The 17,675-nt window shown below is 40.5% G+C and overlaps 3 protein-coding genes across 7 annotated transcripts in view; 1 reads left to right on the forward strand and 2 right to left on the reverse strand.

The window, feature by feature from the left end:
• RANBP9 (RAN binding protein 9) overlaps positions 1 to 6,071 on the forward strand; it is a 91,613-nt gene extending 85,542 nt beyond the window's left edge. Inside the window, exons 13-14 of the mRNA XM_036255218.1 lie at positions 2,041 to 2,152; positions 5,080 to 6,071. Of these exons, the coding sequence (XP_036111111.1) occupies positions 2,041 to 2,152; positions 5,080 to 5,210 (243 nt within the window). The 3' untranslated portion in view covers positions 5,211 to 6,071. The remainder of the gene's footprint in view (positions 1 to 2,040; positions 2,153 to 5,079) is intronic.
• Positions 6,072 to 6,112: 41 nt separating this feature from the next.
• Positions 6,113 to 10,590, reverse strand: NOL7 (nucleolar protein 7). 2 transcript variants are annotated; one of them, XM_036255220.1, is made up of 9 exons: positions 10,313 to 10,590; positions 10,167 to 10,227; positions 9,544 to 9,602; positions 8,231 to 8,262; positions 7,918 to 7,999; positions 7,462 to 7,583; positions 7,306 to 7,383; positions 6,901 to 7,006; positions 6,117 to 6,609 (listed from the first exon to the last, which is right to left on the reverse strand). In XM_036255220.1, exons 1-8 carry the CDS (start codon positions 10,573 to 10,575, stop codon positions 6,930 to 6,932), a joined length of 774 nt encoding a protein of 257 aa, XP_036111113.1. In that variant the 5' UTR covers positions 10,576 to 10,590; the 3' UTR covers positions 6,117 to 6,609; positions 6,901 to 6,929. The 2 variants fall into 2 exon arrangements, with proteins under 2 accessions (XP_036111112.1, XP_036111113.1); XM_036255219.1 differs by having other exon boundaries at positions 6,113 to 7,006.
• Positions 10,591 to 12,711: 2,121 nt separating this feature from the next.
• Positions 12,712 to 17,675, reverse strand: part of SIRT5 (sirtuin 5) — a 37,863-nt gene continuing 32,899 nt past the window's right edge. For 3 of the 4 annotated variants that reach the window (XM_036257124.1, XM_036257125.1, XM_036257126.1), the window contains exon 9: positions 12,713 to 13,505. In XM_036257124.1, coding sequence (XP_036113017.1) covers positions 13,430 to 13,505 — 76 coding nt within the window. In that variant the 3' untranslated portion in view covers positions 12,713 to 13,429. Of the gene's footprint in view, positions 13,506 to 17,675 lie in introns of all 4 variants that reach the window. The other variant, XM_036257127.1, reaches the window with a different exon arrangement.

Below are 17,675 nucleotides of genomic sequence, written 5' to 3' on the forward strand. Positions count from 1 at the left end.
TGATATCTCATTAGATGGTTGTGGGGTAAATTAAGTCTTGAGCAAAGCTCTTTGTTTGTTTTTTTTGTAAGAGTAGAAGGGAGGAGACAGACAGACAGAGGCATTGATTGGCTGCCTCCTGCTTGTACTGGGATTGATACCGCAGTCTGGGCATGTGCCCTGACCAGGAATCAAACCAGCAACTTTTCATTGCAAAGGATGACACTCAGCTGAGCCACACTGGCCAGGCAAAGCTCAGTCTTTAGAAATAATGTGATTGATTAGAGTTAGCTTTATAGGATATAAATTTGGATTGGGGGCATTCAGGAACACAACCTAGTAGCTTTGTGGGATGCATAAAATATCTTAAAAACTGTAGGAAGCAGGTCTTGTGATCAGCAGGTGTGTGAAGCCTCTTCCCTGTACCAAGCACTACGGGAAATTCGAAATAGTATTATCATTTTTTTTAATCTTAAAAGAACTTTTATTAGTAATTGGGGTGAAAAGTCTGATGTGAAATACACAGTCATGACAGTGGGGGAGACACGGGTTTATTTAGAAACATGTACTCTCTGTCTAGTAGCCATGGACTGACTGCTATATGGACAATTCTTTTTTTTTAAGAGAAAGGGAGGAGAGTGAGTTAGAAACATCAATGAGAGATAACATTGACTGGCTACCTCCTGCATGCCCCCCACTGGGAATTGGGCCCACAACCTGAGCATGTGCCCTGAGCGGGAATCGAACCATCAACCTATTGGTACATGGATTGATGCTCAACCAGTGAGCCACACCAGCTGGGCTGGACAATTTTTTTCTTCCATTTATCTTCAGATAGAGCAAGAGGGGGAGAGAGAGAAACATCAGTTGGTTGCCTCCCACACGACCCCAACTGGGGCCGGGGATGAACCGCAACTGAGGTATGTGCCCTTGGCTGGAATCAAACCCTGGACTCTTTGGTCCTCAGGCAGACACTCTAAGCACTGAGCCAAACCAGCCAGGGCTGGACAATTGTTTTATCTTCACAATACGGAGGCCAGTTTAGATGAGAAAGGGCAAGAATACAGTTAACCAGGAGCCTCTGCTCTCAGAACACTAGTAAGCTAATTAGAGGAATGCTGGAGCTGTACCTAGGACATAGTAATTTTTAGGAATTTCAGTCTTCCACTCTCTAGTCAGCATTTTGAAAGTTGCTACTGATTTACAATTTCCTCAGCACCTCTCCATGTATGTCTTCTGAACTGGGAAGGTGCCCTGTCTCTTAACTCTATCTGTAACTATATTATGTTGCCTCAAGATTAGGGCATTGCCTTTGGCAAAATAATAAGACATCATTTATTGAAAGATTAGAATGAACCGACATTGCTAATTTCATTTAGCTGTTAGTCCTCATATGACTGTGAAGGAAGGACCTCTTACAGTCCCCATTACACAGATGATTAAACTGACAGAGAGGTCCTTACTTACCAAAGGCCATACTAGTGATGCACACTGGTGATTGAGGCCAGTGTCTGAAACCACTGTATTATGTGCCTCCCATAGAAAGAAGACAGTTGTTTGAAAATACTACTGCTGTGTATGTCAGCTACTTTAGGAGGGGTGGCTTGAGGATGGTTGGAACTACTGAATATTCTTGAATGGGAGTCAGTTTAATTTTTTTATTACTGAGTTTGAGAGGATGACATCCAATGAAATGTGCCCAATTTCCACATCTGCTTGATAAAGGCAGGCCCTATCCTTTTAATGTCAAATTCCTATCAGTGGTAATAAATTGTAAATATCTGAATGTTTTGTCTTCCTTCCTCTTTACCTTAACCTGCTCTGTATATATTGTAGAGATAAGGGGAAGGTAATGAGAATGTGTGTTTACAAAAAGAAGGAAAAACAAATTAGGCTTTGCTGCATAATCTAGTTTAAATATATATATATATAAATGTAAATAGGTATGTCACAGTAGTCTAGTGTCTTAAAGCCATATTTTGCCTCTCTCTCAACTTGTAACCATGATTAACATAGTAGTTGAACTATCTGAATTAAAAACCAAATTGCTGTTTTCAACAGGATGCATTTAGTTTACTAGCTTACTCAGATCCTTGGAACAGCCCTGTTGGTAATCAACTTGACCCAATTCAGAGAGAACCTGTGTGCTCGGCCCTTAACAGTGCAATATTAGGTAAGTAAAGGCAAAAAGCTCAACTCAAAGTATTTCTTTGAATATTTGAGATGGTATTTGTGCTGGCATTTTTATTTTGGTAAAATCATAAGGGAAAGGTTTTCTACATTTTAAAATTAAAATTACCTTAAAATATAGAAACCTTCCTCCATTATTTCAATGCCAGATTAAATGGATTCAAATGGAATAAAAAAGTACATTGGGATGCACCCGGGGAAATTTGGAAATTAGAAATTTTTGTGTGCATGTATGGAAACATTTCTGGCCTGAGCCATCAGTTTTACAGCTCCCACCATGTTTAAGATGCAGGCACAAGGAGCTTCCAGGTGACTTGGGAATGCCCTGTCAATACTAACCCTTGGAGTCAAATTATATTTGCATTAAAGTTAAGCCTATTCAACTCCATGCCCTTACCAAATAAAAAGGAAAATAGCAATTTAAGTTGGTTTAGTCAGGGGTAAGCATGAAGTGAGAAATTGGAATTTGTTGATTGCCATTTCTATGAGTAATTCACTACAGAGTATGATTATAGTGTTTATATATTGAACACATACATTTTTTATATTAATTCTGTAACTATATTTTGTGCACTTACATTTAAACTCCATAGGATTGATTATGCAAAACTGTTGTTTTAATTTCTGGGCAATTCTTTTCAAAGGTAATTCAGATAAGTGATTTTCACCTGACTTTAGAATCCAGTTCCCCAGGTAAAATGGAATTCTAGTTTTAGTCTTCTCTGTGCAATTTGGCCCTGTTAGGTTTGGGGGCTTTTAGCAACACGTTTCAAACTATATTAGATAGATTAGAGCAGTTCCACAGAGTAGAAGGTATTTAGACATGTACACTTGTAATGAGGGCCTGGGCCCTCATATGGCCAGAATAAAAAGTAAGCAATTAATCTGTTTCTTTACCCTCAAAAATTTATTTTTTATTCATTGTGTGTTAAGGTCTCATACCAAAGTTTTGGAACAGGAGTAATGTCTTTGTGTTGTCATTTTCTTAGATTTAGAATTTGTATATAATAAATAATGTGAATTTTATGTTGTTAAATTGTGCTGTAATTTCTTTGGTTACAAAATTCATTTACCTCTATTGGTAAAAATAAGAGAACTTAGTAGCAATGCTGGGATTGCAGGGTTTGCTATACTTGTATTTTTGCTACATTCTAAGTAATCATGAAACCCTATAATTGCTTTATATTTAGGTAACATTCAGACTTGGAAAAAAATTTGTAAAGTGACCAGTTTCTTATATCTTGGGTTTTTTCAAGGGGATTCAGTTTTTAAATATTAAATTACTTGGGACCATTATCCAAGATAATATGTATTCTTACATATTGTACTACATATTATGTAGGTTCACCCATAAGTGCTGAAATTTAATAATCTTATTAATTTATTGAGTAAATAATTTACCAAGTGAAATTTTGGGAGGATGTCTGCATATTTATAAGTACTAAATTATAAAATCTATAAATAGTGCTTAAAGTTATATTGATTGTATGTAATTCTTACATATTTCGTATCCAAAAAAAAAATTTTTAATGCTTATAACCAGATGCCCCACTTGGGCAAAATAAAATTGTAATAAAGTACCTCTAGGCACTTACCTTTGAGCAAGGTTACTTCCCTGTAAAACTTCAGGAGACATTTTTGAAAGGATGTTTCCTTTTCAGTGTTAATTCCGTTATGTTGATTTTGTATAAAAATTAAATTGTTCCTCATTCAACTTAAGGCAGAATTATTTTAAATTATAAAGTCAATCCTACTTAGCGGTGGGGAAAAAACTGTTTATCACTATCAAAATGTAGCCAAATAGCATCTTGCCACAGGATAGCCGTACTTCAATAATTTTAACCCACCTTTTCAAACCACACTTCCACATCAATCTGTATATCTTTTCTTATTTTTATTCTTATTTTCTTAATCCTATCTTATTTCCTCTTGTACTTTTAAGTCCCAAACTTGCTTCCATATTATTTTTGCTTCATTCCTTCTAGGACTGTTCTTTCTCTGAGATTACAACCTTTGAACCAAGGGTGGAATTAAATCATATGGAGCCTTACCAGTCATTTATCACTGTTTTTTGTCCTTTGTTGTCAACTATATCTATAAAGGACTGATTAGTAATTTTACTAATTGGGAATCTACATAAACATAAAATTTAGACATCCACTCACAAAGGAAAATTACCAGATTCTATAAATTTGGCCATACAGAGTAATGTTGCTCTATTGTCTCTCATGGTGACCATTACCCCTTGCTCCCTACCAAACCAAATAATATTTTCCAATATGCCTTGGAGACAGGTGTGTGTTAATACTCACCCGAGGATATTTTTCCATTGAATTTTAGATAGAATGGAAGGGGGGGGGGGGAGAGAGAGAAAAGATTGATGTGAGAGACACACTGACTGGTTGCCTCGCGCACGACCCTGACCCGGGCCAGGGATCGAACCTGCAACCCAGGTACATGCACTTGACTGGGAATCGAACCCGCAACTCTTTGGGCCATGGGCCAGTGCTCTAACTGCAAAGCCAAACTGGTCAGGGCCATCAGTGAAACTTACTAAAAACCTTGGTTTTCTACTGTCAACTAACCTTGGTCAAATAGAAGAGAAATACTAAATATTCCTTATGCCCCCATTTAAATATCAGCCAAGAAATTTTATACTTCCCATCATAGTTAATACTAGGAGTAAAGGTTTAGGGTATCTAACACTTTAAAAGTCTATTTATGCAAGTATTTTTCTTAGTTGAACACCTAGTACCATATGACCTCGTCAGAGTGTACCTCCAAGGAATTAATCATTTGCTAGTTAACGATATATGCATTGGTAATTTTGTAAGTAATGCAATATTTTCCAGAAAAAAAATATTTTTTAAATGTCTAATTGCTGTTCCATTTTTAATCATTTTTCCTCAGAAACCCACAATCTGCCAAAGCAACCTCCACTCGCCCTAGCAATGGGACAGGCCACACAATGTCTAGGACTGATGGCTCGATCAGGAATTGGATCCTGTGCATTTGCCACAGTGGAAGACTACCTACATTAGCTATGCATTTAAGGAGCTCACACTTATACTGTGGCATATAGTCAACATGGAAGTAGACCAGCTCTGCTGATTTGAAATTTAGATTTTTTTTAATTATGTACTGGGGACAGGTTTTTGTCGCTTTACATTGCTTCCTAGTTTACAGCATGATGCAAATGATTTTCTAACTTAGTGTTAGGAGAAATTATTTTCCATCTTTAACCTCTTAGTTGTCTAAGAGTTAAATATTAACTGAATCTCAGACGTTCAAATTTATCATCACAAATTCTTTAAAACAATTACCTAAAAGAAACCAAAAAAATCCTGCCTTCTTTGTTGGGGGGAAGAGAGGGGAAGGAAATGGAACAAGTTGTGTTGTGTTAGCATGTGGGTGATGTAAACTTCAAATTGGGAGACGTTCCGACCCCCACTCCCATATAAGCATTCAATCAGTGTAACTTGCAAAATGCATAAACATCTGACAGTTTGAATTTATAGTGTTGATGGAAGAAATCATTTTTAATGTGTACTGTAAAACTTGAAATACTCAGGAGCTGAGTGAATACGTTTGTTGCTACTTACAATCCCGACCTGTTAGTCCCAGTAGTTTTGTTTTAACATGGTCTTTTCAGCTTTGTTTCCTGTTTAACTACCAACGAATTCTGTTGTAGACTCACAAGTTTAACTTGTATTATAACAGTATTATATGTCAACGGTGTGGTTATGACCTTTATTTATATAAAAACCAAATATTTAGTCAATTTACCGTGTCTTAATTTAATCTTTGTACAACTTCCATTTTTAAGTGCTTAAATGAGTACTATATTGCAATAAAAATGTAGTGATATAATTAACCAGCCATTAAAAATTTACTTCTACAGATGTTAGTGTCAACTGAGTTTATATATTAGGTACTTACATACTATTTATGATTAATATACAATTAGAGTAATTAAAATGAATGACTTTTACTATAAATCTGAATTCCACAACCTAAAACTGTGTTCGATTTACAAGCCTCCCTGTATTAAGGTCAAACCTGATACTGTGACACAGAAAGAAGAGGAATTAATCTCTTACTTTCATAATCACAATAAGGCATGTTACTTGCCAGTAAAACAGACCCCCAAACCAGTTAAAAGTACAGTTAAAACAAGTTGTTCAAGATGATGACCATATCCTTTGGTTGACCATTATTTTGTACACTGAAGCTTGAACCTTCTTTAAGAAAAGTAGGTATTTATCTACATTTCGATATTGTACTTTTACAGCTACTTCTCTTCCTCATTCCATATCTTGTGAAGCAAATGCTCAGTAGCATCGTAGCATCAAAGCATCTGAGAGAGTAGGGCATCTGACAACTGCAGTTGAAAAGACTTCCTGGATGCTCATTTCTCCTCCTCCCTGCCATATACCCACCCTATGGGATGGGGAGGGGTAGAAGAGGTATTATTACTGGTGGTGTTTATATTCAATTAAATGGATCAATACTTATAAGAATAAATGAAAACAATTCCTTTTAAACTGCTCTATTTCTTCCTGGACCCTCAAAGACTAAAGGTGCAATTGTATTCCAGAAGGATGAAATGTGATGGGTACTTCCCCAAACAGAGGACTTGTAATGACCTTTTAAAATTATTTATAAATGATTTATTGGATTTTTTTAAGACAAATTAATCTTCTAAACTAAATAACTGAGTTCTATACATACAAAGCTCTCATCCTTCATTTAGCCTTGATTTACTTCTTCGAAGTTTTCATCTTTCTGACCATCCACCGTCTTTTAAACCTCTTGGCATTTTGTTTTTTCTGGGTTCCTAGAATAGAAAGTTTGTGCAGTAAGACTTAGAAATATTAAATTCCCAAGAAAGAATTTAAAAATTGTTATGATCCTCTATATGAATATAAATACTAAAATTAGATCTATTGAACTAGATTTTTTGTCAGATGTCCATACACACTACATTGACCTGTTTTTCAGAAGCAACTTAAAAATATTAATATATAGAAGCCATTATAAAAAGATAATTCATAATTGAGTATTTACTATCTCCTTAAAAAGAACATTATTCAATATATAAAACTATCAGAGCCAAGAAAATAAAGTGGACCTTACCCCAACCATTATTCAAAAACTGGGCTGCAGCCTTTTTCTTTGGTAACCTCTTATTGTCAAGAGACAGGAACTTATTTACTAGAAAAGAGAATTATTTATCATTTCTTTGTTTATTTTGCAATAAAAAGTGAGAAAAACAGTTCATAAGGAAATTACCAGTAGTTCTGTTGGTTCCTGGACCATATAAAGAATTTTGTATGAAGGCTCTGGCAGCTTGTTGCCTTGAATCTCTCAGGTCTTGATCTTTCAGCCTTAGGGCCAAGTAGCTTTTATTCTGGCTGGTGATCAATACAAAATGTCAAAATGAATCGGGTTTATAACACACTGAAAATAAAGTATTTTTGTTGTCTCAAAAAAAGTTTAAAAAATCCTTATTTTGTATATGCACAGATAAGATAAATAAAACTAAATTACAGGGCTATTTTGTAAGAAACAGGCTAATATTCACAATTTAGTGGAGCAAATATTTTGTTTTTATATAAGTATCACAATTGGTTTTCCCACAAACGATCCGATCTGAAACTGCTTACTAATTAAAATATTTTCACACATAAGCCAACATTCTCTCTCAAGGGTTACCTTTATGTCTTGCATGAAAAAAATACTTCTTACCCAACAGACTGTACTTTTTGTACTTTAGCTTTCTTGGAGTCACTTCCTTTTTCACATTCTTCAATTTTCTTCTGCAAATTAACTAAAAAATTGAGTTTTATTTCTAGTTAGCACTTACGTAAAAATAAATTATTTCCTGTTAAATACCCACTTGCACCAATTTGGATCCACTTTTTATTTGTAAGAAATAAGGCAACAGGAACAAGCTAAACCTGGTCAGTCCTATTCCCATGTCTCTAAGGGCCAATAACATCAACTACAAATGCACTTGACAGTTAAACGAGAAGATTATTTAAATTAGGGTAGTTCATACCTTCTTTTAACTTTCCTGGTGATTTCTTTATGCTAAGGGAGAACAACAATATAAAAAACAAAACAAAACAGATTGGAATGGCAGATAATATAGATTACTCAACTTGTTACACAATTAAATCTGGTTTTACAAATAAGATACCCCCTTTTCATTACCACCACCCTCAGTTTTGATTCAGGATCTTGAATAAGTTTTGGAAAGCAAGTCACTCCCCAAATTCACAAATACCAGTCAGCAAACTAGTAAATATTGGATGGAAGTATCTTCTCAGAATTTAAAATCTGAAAGCGTATCAGCAGACTTCCAAAGAAGCTGACTGCTGTGGTTAATGGAGTTAAAGTGTAAGACTTAAGAATGAGTTATACATCAGTTGAAATACAAAGTGAAAGGTGGTAGGCTGGCCTCATTTTATTTGGAGAAATCACAAAGGATTAATTTAACAGTTTAAGCACAAGAGACAAGAAGGGAGACAAGGACTAGGCTTGACAATTCTGGTCTGAGAGACCAATGAAGAATGACAAAACAGTATGAGATGCCTATACCATGCACAGTAACCAAAAAAAGCTAAACAAAGTTGGGAGTAATGGGGTGGGTGGAGTGAGAGAATGAAGATGTGACATTTGAGTTTGGTTATAAAGTATAAAAGGGGTATCTGACACCAAATGCATTTGTTTTTATGTTTAATGTATTCGCGATCTGAGTAGCTCTTTGGGAAAGTTCTATAGAAAAATATGAAAGGTCAAAGATATAGGTCTAAGCTTCTGAACTTAAAGCATTAAGGGGAGACAAGAGATGCCTAAATTCGGTAAGGTTTGATTGATTCCATGGGATAGATGAGGAAGAGGATGACTACAGCATTTGTTTTAAACATTCAGTGGATGGCAAAGCTGCTAAATGAAATGGGGAATGAGGAGGAAGGACAGGTTGGCAGATAAATCAAGTATGGGACAAGTTGAGTTTTAGGATGAGCCTGTCATTTAAACACTAAATGATAAATGTCAAGACACTTGTTTTATTCACCACCTACCCTGCGCCAGTACAATGACATACACAAACAATTATTGAATAAATACTCTGGGATCAGGAACTCAGAAGCTAGAGTTGGCAGTGGGAGTGAACAAAAAGAAACAGTGAAAGACTGAAAAGAAGTAAAATACTTCCTTCCACCTTTCCCACCAAATTCAGATATCTACTCTTAACTTTTTAATTCAGGTTTTTTAAAATTAAATTATATGGATTCAAATAAATGTACCAACATGTTTCTTAAAGATGGGTGTATGTAAGCAAGTAATATAACAAGATCCATTACTTACTTTGTCTGTGAAGCTGTAGTTAACTTCTCTAGAATAGTGTCTGGAAGGAGTTTCCTTTTCTTAAAGACATTTTAAAAGAATGAAAAGTGAGGTGCATGACAATATATTCCGGGTTGCTTCTGAAGGGACAGCTTTGGGGACAGCCTTACAGCCTAGGCAAATGAGAAAGCTAAGCTGACCACTCCTCCGCCATCTCTAGGCGGTGGGAACACAGAGCCCATGCCACACTCTTTGGAAGACCTGGTGAAGATCGCAAAGGGGCCAGTCCTCAGGTCACTGAGGCACTGAAGGCAACGTCATGTCCCTCTGGCAGAGCAATCATACTCTGCACAGCCCATAGTTTACCAAATGCCTCAATAAATTCTAACAGCGACCCCGTTGTGGATACATGTACTACCCTCCGTGAGGCGCAACGCCTGGGGTGCCAGGGCGAGCTGCACTGCCACAACTCTTCCCACTCCCACTTTCGATCGGTGGACAGCAACGCGTACGAGTATCCTGTTTTCACCGATGTCAGAAATACTTTCTATCTGCTCCCATAATCCCACCATCTTTGCAACAAACATGGGAATTCTACCCCAAGCCGGGTGGTCTTAAAAAGGAGACGCCCCCTCCACTCGAACCTTCTGTTCGATGAACAGCTCCTCGCGGCGCCTCCTCTTCTCCTTCAGGAGTGTTTTATCCCTGGGAGGAAGGGGGCAGGTCAGTGCGGGCAGAGACGAGGGGGGCGGAAAGCGACGGCTCCCCGGCCCGGCCGTCGGCTCCCAACCTGCGCACGGTCTCTCGAACTCGCCGCTCCTCTTCTCTCGCTTCCGCCTGCGCGCTGGCGAAAGTCAGTTCCTCCGGGGCCTCGTCGTCCAACTCGTCGTCCCCTTCCTCGTCGTCCTCCAGCGGCTCGGCGGCGGCGCCGCTGCTGGGCTGCCCGAGCAACAGGCCGTGCTCCGCCTCCTCCTCCGAGGCGGGCTGGCCCTCGTCCACCATCGCCGACGCCGACGCCGGGGTGCGGGACGCGCGCGGCCGGAGCTGCACCATGGCCCACGTCGCGCCGGACCGTCTTCCTCTGACCCGGAAGTAGCTGTCGGAAGCCGAGCGTGACGTGAAGAACAAGCGACACCGTTTTAATCGCTCCCCGCAGGTTCAAAGCCCCACTGACAGGAAGCGGAAAACGGTCCTGCGACGAGCGAGGGCGCATGCGCAGGACGGGGAAGGGCGTGGCCTAAAGAAAACGGGGGGTTGTTTCCTCCTTCTGTCACGAAGGCTGCGCGCTCGGGGTCGCACGATTTCTCCGCCGCTGCTGTAGAGCCGACTGTGAGAGCGGTGGGCAGGGACTTGTTTCCAGGCTGGGGAGGTCCTCGTGCGCCTTCTTGGCCGGGGTGCTGAGACCAGGCTTGGACGGGTCCCCGCGCTCCTCGAGGAGGGCTGGTGCGGGTCACGCCATCCGGTGCCCGCAAGCCCCAGCCCTGTCGCCGTGCTTAGCACCAGGATTCGCTCGGTCGATGCAGTTCGTCAGTATTTGTAGATTCGACTCCCTTGACGCCGCAGTCCCCGAGGAAGTGGCGTTTCAAAGGGGCGTTGACAGGCCTCAGTCAATTCTCTGCGCCAGGTGTGTGCTTGGCGACTGCGGCCGCCGTTTTCCAGGCTCCCCCACCACCAGCCCCTCGACCGCCGTCCGTGCCTGTGTGGTGCTCATCGCTGACTCCTTCCAACAGCTCATTGTCTGGGCCCCCACCCCATTTAAATGTAAGCTCGGAGAGAGAGGGTCCCATCTAACTCCCTGGTGTAACCGCAGGGCCCTGAACAATGGCTAGCCCATCGCAATTCCTGATTCCGGGGAAAGAATGACTTCACCATACTCAGTGAGTGCAACCCTAGTACTATTTCCCCCTAAGTATATTTCCTTTTCTGGCATACATGGCCCTTCGTGACCTGCGCTTGACTTCTCTTAACCATTACACAATACTAAATGATTCAGCCGTCCTTCTGCGGACAAAGCAAGCTGTTTCACACCTGCCACGCATTTGCACATGCTGTTCCCTCTACTGATACACACTCCCCCACATGGAACTATTTATACCTCAAAAACACGGCGGGGGCTGACTTCCTTCAAAAGCCTTTCAAACAATTTAACATCTACCCCATCCCCATTCTTCTGCCCATCTCTAATTACATTTTCCTCTAAAATTTGCACAAATTTCTATTACTGCAGTTTCTACACTGTATGATAATTCACATGACCGTTGCCCTAACCATTCTAGCAACTTCTTGATGGCAAGGTCCATGTCTTACTAATTTTATTTCTAATGCCTATCATACGATAGATATTCAATAATATTAAATTGAATAATTTCTACTTCACAAACGTTTTGTATTTTCAATTATCCTTTCATTTCCTCTAATAAAACCACAACATGAACAAAAATGATACACACACACACACAAAGCTAGTGGTACCAAAGGCCCAATTTGAGAGGAGTTGCAAAGAACAGTTCTGAAACCCTGGGCCTTGGTCAGATAGAAATTAAAAATATAATCAGACTCTCCGAGACAGTGTGCTGGCTTTCAGCATTGCTAACACTAGGAAAATGTACAAAGTAACTTGCAGAAGCCCAGCAACAAACCTCTTACAAGAGAATGATGGTGCTTTATGTACAAAAACTGCGTATTACAAGTCCCTTCAGTGTATGTGCCTTGACCCACCCACGTGAAGTGTGAATCGAACCCTAAAGGTTGACCCTTCAGACTCCCCACTTACCCATGCAAAGGATCTCTGGGATGTATTAAAAGGTATGACTTGCAAATGCAGTACGTTTTATGTGATAATGTCTTGTCTATTTCCACAAAAGCCAAGGATGTAACAAATGCAGTTTTGTAAGGGGCTGAGGTGATGTGACCAGGTGTGTAATCACCCAGGAAGCACCTGATCCATTGTTATGTATGACCTTCCTACACTGTTTGCTAAAGGCCACTCCTTCCCGTCAGGCCTCTGATGCTTGCCAGACAACAAGCAGGCATTCCAAGGGCCTGGGTGCTGCATTAGGTGGTGGGGCTTGACCTAACAACTGGATTCTTGCTACTTTCCTCCCAGGTAAAGTCCCATGGAAAAGACTTCCTTCAGAATTCAGTGTCTGAGAAAGGCCGGCAGACCCTGCAGGGACTGTATGCGTCTGTGTTTATATTAAGAAATAGTCAAACATCACCTCTTCCTTTCCTCCTAGGCTGCTAAGAAGGCTAGTACTGCATTTTAGGCAGTTGTGTTTACCTTTGGAATCTATATAATATGCATCATTTGGTGGGAGTGTGTCTCATCCTGATTTTCTACCTTGTTGCTACTTTTCCTTCCTTGCTTGAGTTCTTGTTCTAAACTGTCCCACATACTTAGAGGTAAAGCAGCCAAACAAGGCAAATATGGGGGGGGGGGGAGTTCTCAACAAAGCTCTCTCTTGGGGTCACATCTTTATACAATAAATTACCTACTGTAGAGAGCAATTTTATTTTCCACCAAAGCATGTGCAAAAATCAGAAATATCAAATGTCTACTTCTATCTTTGCCAAATAGCAAAAATACATTTGGGATAAGTACATTTTTAAGACAATCAAATTAGAATTTTACCCCTCCCAATAACCAACCAAATACATCAGAGGTATCTCATTTTTAAGTTCAAACCAAATAACATGCATTAACTTTACAGTTCTCTGACTTCTTGTAACTACATTTGCTACTGTTACCTCTAAGGCCCTACCACTTATCAACAGGTTGGATCCCAGCCAAGAAACAGAGGCTATTTTTAGATCTTCCAATATTCAGCTCCTCATCCACAAGATAGAGTCTCCTTTGCTTGTGGCCTGGTACTTAGATGTACTGTAATTTCTTCCTTCCCCAGGACAATTAAGAAACCGTTTCCGTTTCATGAGGAGCCAGGGCTTCAGGAAGAGTCCTACCACAGGGCCCCTGGAAATGAAACCTGGAACAGAAGGACAAGTACAGCCGAGTTAGGAGCAAGTCACACATTTCTTAATTACAGCCAGAGTAAAATCTCAATTCTCACAAATGTGGTATTATGATTTTTTATGCCCCCTTCTATCATTTGTTTCTGACTGCTCAAGATGTACACATTTCACTATGGGTTGGCCCTTGTAATCAAGAGAATTTAGGAAAGGAAATGCCTAGAAAGTAGGTGGTATAAATAAGAATTTTATTTTAAGGGGCAGGAGGTGACATGATAGTAAAGTGTAGTTCATGATTAGATTGCCAAACTCATAAGTGAAGTGTGTTTTTAATTGAATCTAGAGAGAAAGGAAAAAAAATATCGATTTGTTGTTCCACTTATTCATGCACTCATTGGTTGCTTCTTGTATGTGCCCTGACTGGAGATTGAACCTTCAACCTTGGTATATCAGGACTACACTCTAATCAACTGAGCTATGGGGCCAGGGCCATAATTAAAGCTTTTAAGTTTTGCAGTATCTATATACTATATTAAGACAGCTTTCATGTGTACTAAGGACAAGAGAAAAATAACCTCATGCATCATATAGACCATAAGGATTTTAGTTGAGTCATCAGGCCTCTCAAACCATCCACTGGACTTCATGACTAGCTCTAACTTGTAGTCAGAAAGGCAAAAAACAGCAAAAGAAGAAAAAAGAAAGAGCAAAGAGGAAGAAAAATAAATGATTTCTTCTTTCTTCAAAAGAAAACAGGGCAGGGGAAAAAAACTAAGTCTGAATAAAAAAGAAAAGCAGGGTTTTCTAGTATATTATTAATAAGAAAACCTATTGAGCACAATTAAAAATGAAAAAAGCATTTGCTCAATGTAATTCATCATATTATCTATTCTTGATACAGTACAAATGGTGAATGCCTTAGACCTTAAATACTCTGTTCCCTCCGTAGGATGCCACTAATGGACATCTCTGACCAAATGGTATTCCCACTACTGCTATGCGCAGTGTGTTGAACAATGGCCACTAGAAAGGTCCTCACCAGCACTGTGGTTATAGTACCTTGAGGACTTTCCAAGAATTACAGCCAGGCATGGAGAGCTTTTAGGGAATTCCCATATCCTCAGTCCCTGATGGTCTCCTTCTTAAAAAAAAAAAAAATGAGCCCTGGCTGGTTTGGCTCAGTGGGTAGAGCGTCGGCCTGCAGTCCAGAGAAACCCAGGTTCAGTTCCCGCTAAGGGCATGTACCTTGGTTGCAGTTTGTCCCCGGCCCTGGTTGGTCGTGCGGGTGGCAGCCACTCGATGTGTCCCTTTCACATCTATGTTTCTCTCTCTCTCTCTTCCTCTCTCTCCCTCCCACTCTATCTGTATAAAAAATGGAAAAATGTCCTTGGGTGAGGAAAAAAAAAAAAAAAAAGATTCTCAAGTGCCCCTTTCCACCTCACCTTTCCCTCACTTCACAGAGGTCAGCAGTGCCCCTCACTCACCCCAGATCTTATGATGGTGCCTTAACCCAGAATGCGAAAACCTATGGGGTGCCAATTAAAGAGCCATTTGAAATATCAGTGTAGATGAAAGAAAACAAGTGATTTCTAAAGACTGGGTGTTACATCCTTATGCAAACAGGGTCATTTCATTCTTGCTTTCAATAAAATTGAAAGAGGGTCTATTAGGATGGTCAGTTAACAGATAACAAAATAAGATGTAAAGTTACTATGGTATTTTGGCATATTACTTAGAAGAAAGTCCAAAATCTGAGTGGCAGTGCCATTGTCAGGGTTTATGTTGACCTGGGCCCCGAGGTTAAGGCGACTAAATGACTCCACTTTTATCATCAATGGACCTTCCTCGATATTTTTCCAATAATAGGTTAACTACCCCTAGAAGTAAAGGAATTCTGCCTAAGATTATAGTTGCCTCACGTGTTGGGAGGCATTTGCAGTTTCCGTATCGGTATTTGCAGGCATTTGCAGGTACTGGTGAGCCCGGTGAATAATGCTAATTTTGACTTCTGTAATCCCTGTCACACCTCACACCCACTACTGTACCAGTCCCAAAAGGGGATGGGGCTTCTGTCTTTAAAATCAGACCAGAAAGGCCCTGGCCGGTTTGGCTCAGCGGTTAGAGCGTCGGCCTGCGGTCCTGAGAGACCCGGGTTCGGTTCCCGCTAAGGGCATGTACCTTGGTTGCAGTTTGTCCCCGGCCCTGGTCGGTTGTGCGGGTGGCAACCACTCGATGTGTCCCTTCACATCGATGTTTCTCTCTCTCTCTCTGTTCCTCTCTCTCCCCCCGACTCTACCTGAACAAAAAATGGAAAAATGTCCTCAGGTGAGGATAAAAAAAAAAAAAAATCAGACCAGAAAGAAAAATCTGGGGCTGAGGATCTGGGGAGCTGTGCCCGCCCCAGCCCGCCTGTGTAATGGAGCGCTCCCTTACAGTTCGGCTGTGGGTCTCGGTTACCTCCCTGCCACTTACAACAGTGTGGCCCAGGCCTCTCAGTACGTCCATCTCTAAAAAGCAAAAACTAAGAATTACAGTTGACATCTGAAACGGTAAAATTGGGCTTGGCCAATGAAAATCTGCCCCACCACCCCTCAGATGGGAATAAGAGACACAGATAAAGGCAGCTGTGGTTAATAGTGTGGATGAAAAGAGGCCACAAGCTCATCTGACAAGCTCAGGGGAGGCCTGCGTGGCAGCCTCACAAACTCAGGGGTCTAAAAAATAACCACAAAGGATGTTCTGAAATTAAAACTTTTAAACTAAAAGCAGTTTGTGGTGGGTAGTCCTGTCCTAGACTAGAATCTTCCCTGACAAAGTCAATCTTTACCTAAACTGAGCCTATTGTCTTTTTGCATCTATGATAATATATCTTTAGAAAATCAAAATAACTTTTCTTTTTCTGACCCCTCAACGCGCAGGCCCCACTCTGCAGAGACCACAGATGCCCTTGTTACTGAGCTAATTGTTGACTGTCAACTGTCCTGTACCCTCCTACGTAAAAGATGTGTGTGTCTATCATTTTACTTTTCTTTTTGTTTTAAAATCCTCACCTGATGATATTTTTTCTATTTATCTTCAGATAGAGTGGGAGGGAGGGAGAGAAAGGGAGAGAGAGAGAAACATTGATGTGAAAGGGACACATTGACTGGTTGCCTCCGGCACAACCCCAACCAGGACCGGGGACAAACCACAACTGAGGTACTTGCCCTTGGCCATAATCGAACCCGCAACTCATTGATCTGCAGGTCCATGCTCTACCGCTGAGCCAAACCAGCCAGAGCTATCATTTTACTTTTCATCCAATCCCAGAGGTTTCCCGGCTTTGCTTTCTCCAACCTCCCTAATCTATCACCAGTGGATTTCATGTAACCTACTTGCACCTCCTCTTTTGATTGTGATGTATAAAATAAGGGGCAATACTGCCATTCTCTGGAGCGTTATCTCAAGCCATTGAGATTTTACTTCCCAACAATTGTCGACAATTAGGCTCAAATAAACTTACAAAAATTCTTCATAGGTTTGACTGTTTCTCACATTGATAATAGGAAACAATATTTTCCCCCAAGACAAGCTGCAAAGAATCATGGCGACTCAAGTAACTGCATACTTTTTACTCACTGAGGAATGGTGTCCTCTAAAATCAAAGTAGCAGAAACTTTGCTGTTTGACATTAAAGCAATAAGGAATGAAATATCCCCTTGTGCTTAGAGGATCTAAGTCACTTGGCCTTGATTTTTGACCCAGGTGCAAAGCTGCAGATAAGGGGTGTCTGGGTACCATGGTCCACTTCTCCCTCTACTTTGTCATTTCCAAGGACACTGGACCTTGAGTCCACTTTGCCGGCCAGACCAGTTGAACCCCTTTTCACAAGCCCAGCCCGTTGCCGAATCTATCAAAAACTGCTTCATTTAAATTTCATCCAAACCACACTCTGCCAATAAATCCTGTAATTCCATCTTTTCCTTTGTCTGGGGACAGGCCCCCTGGTTCCTCTGGAGTGGAGTCTCCCTCATTACATTCCTGTCTTCTCAGATCACAGGCTCGTTTCTGGTGACCACAGGCTACCACGGGAACTCTGTCTCCTTCCAACCGTTCCTACTCTCCAGCCACGCACACATGAGCTAATTCAAAAAACTCGCATCCCATGCCTCTATTAAGAGATGCAAAATTTCCAACAAAATTTACTT

Source organism: Molossus molossus, unplaced genomic scaffold (assembly GCF_014108415.1).
Source record: "Molossus molossus isolate mMolMol1 unplaced genomic scaffold, mMolMol1.p scaffold_m16_p_12, whole genome shotgun sequence".
Lineage (NCBI taxonomy): Eukaryota > Metazoa > Chordata > Mammalia > Chiroptera > Molossidae > Molossus > Molossus molossus.